The sequence below is a fragment of the Nematolebias whitei genome, chromosome 12 (genome assembly GCF_014905685.2).
Source record: "Nematolebias whitei isolate Nwh7 chromosome 12, NemWhi1, whole genome shotgun sequence".
Lineage (NCBI taxonomy): Eukaryota > Metazoa > Chordata > Actinopteri > Cyprinodontiformes > Rivulidae > Nematolebias > Nematolebias whitei.
Genome location: NC_056509.1, coordinates 47734345 through 47737476, shown reverse-complemented (window position 1 = coordinate 47737476; position 3132 = coordinate 47734345). Strand labels below are relative to the sequence as shown.

At 43.5% G+C, this 3132-nt stretch overlaps 1 protein-coding gene across 1 annotated transcript in view; it reads left to right on the top strand.

Moving 5' to 3' along the window:
- The window catches only part of LOC119417978 (T-lymphoma invasion and metastasis-inducing protein 2-like), a 24165-nt gene that overhangs the window by 9776 nt on the left and 11257 nt on the right, over nt 1-3132 (top strand). The window contains exon 10 of the mRNA XM_037685224.1: nt 334-525. Coding sequence (XP_037541152.1) covers nt 334-525 — 192 coding nt within the window. The remainder of the gene's footprint in view (nt 1-333; nt 526-3132) is intronic.

Here is a 3132-nt window from a genome sequence, read left to right as displayed (position 1 = left end):
TCACCTATGTCCTGTTTCTCTTTATTCATCTATGTCCTGTTTCTCTTCATTCACCTATGTCCTATTTCCCTTTATTGACCAATGTCCTATTTCCCTTTATTCACCTATGTCCTGTTTCTCTTTATTCACCTATGCCCTGTTTCTCTTTATTCACTGATGTCCTGCTTCCCTTTATTCATCAATTGGAAACTGGCGAAATAAAACTTGAACCAGAAGGAAAAAAACATTAAAACAAAATAGATCTTTGTGTTTATAAACAATAACATCAGAGTTTGGCTCCCTACAAAATAAAAGTCTAAACTTTACTTACAGTTTGTGTCTCTGTTCGATCAGGACTTCGGGCCGGAGACGAGGTTCTGGCGGTGAACGGGTCGGCCATCTGCGGCCTGGACCTGGACCTCCTGCAGACTCTGTTCACCCACCAGAACTTGCAGCTGCTGCTGAGGAGAGACGAGTCTCCTGATCCCGAGGAGCCCACCGTCTGGCCCGACCCTGGAGACCCCGCCCTGCTCACCTGGACCACAGGTACCGACCAGGGACTCGGTTAGAGTCCGATCAGGAGAGACTTGCAGGAAGTTCCTTTATTGTAATTTTTATTTAGTTTTTTTAATCAACTTGTTGAATTTTAAACTAAACGTAATGAAGGAGTGAAAGTGAAAACATTTAGACCTGTGAACATGCAGTGTGAATGTTTACTGTTGAAGAACTTGCTGAAAAACAGATGGGATTAAAAAAAATGTGGAATTAGCTGAAAACGCTGAAATTAGCATAAAAAGAGCTAAATAGTAGCTGAAATTAGCATAAAAAGAGCTAAATAGTAGCTGAAACTAGCAGAAGAAGCTGAAAGGAGCAAAACAAGCTGAAATGAGCAGAAAGCTGAAAAACATGACTTTATTTGAAAATGGCTGAAATTAGCTAAAAAATGCAAAAAAGCTAGAAAAGGTCGAACAAGCTTAAGTTAGCAGAAGAAAGCAGAAAGAACGTGTTTGCCCTTTTAGGCTGAAAGAAGCAGAAATGAGCACAAAAAGGGAAATTATCTGAAAAAAGCTGAAACGAGCAAAAAACAGCTGAAAAGTATTCTAAACAGCAGAAAGAAACTTAAATCACCAGGAGGATGTGGAGAGAGCACATTTTTGCTGAATTAAGCTGGAAAATGTTGAAATATGTGCAAAAATATGGAATTAGCCCAAAAAGCTAAAATTAGCATAAAAACAGCTAAATAGTAGCTGAAAAAGCAGAAATTAGCTAAAAGGAGCATAACAAGCTGAAATTAGCAGAAATTAGTTAAAATAAGCTAAAAAAATTTGAAGTTAGCAGAAATAATCTGAAAGGAGCACAAAACAGCTGAAATGAGCTGAAAGTAGCTGAAAAATAGTAAAATTTGCAGAAAGAAGCTGAAGCAGAACAAAATGTGAAAGGAGCAGTAAAAGGCTGTAAACAGAGCTAAAGGTTTGAAAGATTAAAATGAGCTCAATTCATTTTCTGTGAGGAAAAATGGCTGAAAAGGCTAAATATTTCAAAAAGCTAAAGTTGCACCAAAACCAAAAGTCACAGCAGGATTGTCCTGGAAGAGCCGAACGTTTTGATTCATGTTGTTTGAATAGCTGAAAACTGCTGGATGAGAAAGATGCTGAAAAACATACAGAAGAAAAATGGATTACAGAAGAGTGAATGTTTCATAAACATTTAAACAATAAAAGATCAAAGAAACATTTTTAAACGATCAAGTTTGTTCTCAACACTAACGAGTTATTTTGTCCTTCAGAAGTTTTCTTTGTTCAGCAGATGAGCCTGATGTCATCAAACGAATAAAAACTGATTTAAAACGTCTTGATGATGTCACAGATTCTCCGCTTGTCGATGATGCCTCTGAAGCTCCGCCTCCTGCTCTTAGCCACGCCCCGATGATGCAGGTGAGGTTCGGTGACGAAACATCCATTTTATTCTTCTTTGAATCATTTTTAGAGGAAAAAAAAAAACATGTTTTGAAAAATGAATTAAAGAAATGAAACCACGTCAGGTTCAGACTAAAAGCAAAAAAATGTAGATTTTATAAAAAACTGAACTTTTCCTCAGTCGGAACGTTTTGTGACAAAAAGTTTCAGAAGTGTCTAAAAAACTGAACTGATTTAATCACAAACCAGAACAGAAGCAGCAGAATCACCTGGATGTGATAAAAACTGGAGGATCTGTCGGAGCAGACGACTTTAAACTCCTCAAACTTACCCACAATCCTCCCCTCCTCCCCCTCAATGGGTCACATGACCCGCGGTGAGCCTGATAATCTGGGCTAACGCCCTCGGAGCGTTCTGAAGTCTGACGGACTAATCAGCCTGCTGGACCTCGGAGAGGTTTGTGAGCAGGTCCTCCTCGAGACGGACCCCAGAGGTGACCTTTGACCCCTCAGTGCCTCGCCATGGGCGCTCTGTGCTGGGTGCTGCCACTGGAGGAGGACGGGGACACGCTGGAGGAGGACGGGGACACGCTGGAGGAGGAGGAGGATGGAGGGGGGAAGCTGCTGGTGGAGGCGGCGTGCTGTCTGAGCCGCCACAGAGCTCCAGACGGCGTCGCTCGGCTGGTAAACATGGCCGACCTGCAGCTGTTGGTCCGTTTATGGATCAGACGTTTTTATTTTTGTTACATAAAACTGAGGAAAGAAGGTCCGGTTCAGGGATCTGGGTCAGGAAATTCTGCTGGAGCCCCAAACAACATAGAGCTGAACAGTTTTACAGCTGAGAGGACGAGCCAGGTCCACCTGTGACCAGGTTCACTTATGACTAGGTCCACCTGCGACCGGGTCCATCTGTGACCGGGTCCTCCTGCAAGCAGGTTCACCAGGTCCACCTGTGACCAGGTTGACTTATGACCAAGTCCACCAGCGATTGGGTCCACCGGCGATTGGGTCCATATATGACCAGGTCCACCTGTGAGCAGGTACACTTATGACTAAGTCCACCTGTGACCAGGTCCACCTGTGACCAGGTCCACCTGTGACCAGGTTCACTTATGACTAAGTCCACCTGTGACCAGGTCCACCTGTGACCAGGTTCACCTGCTAACAGGTCCACCTGTGACTGGGTCAACCGGCGATCGGGTCCACCTGTGACCAGGTCCTCCTGCAAGCAGGTTCAC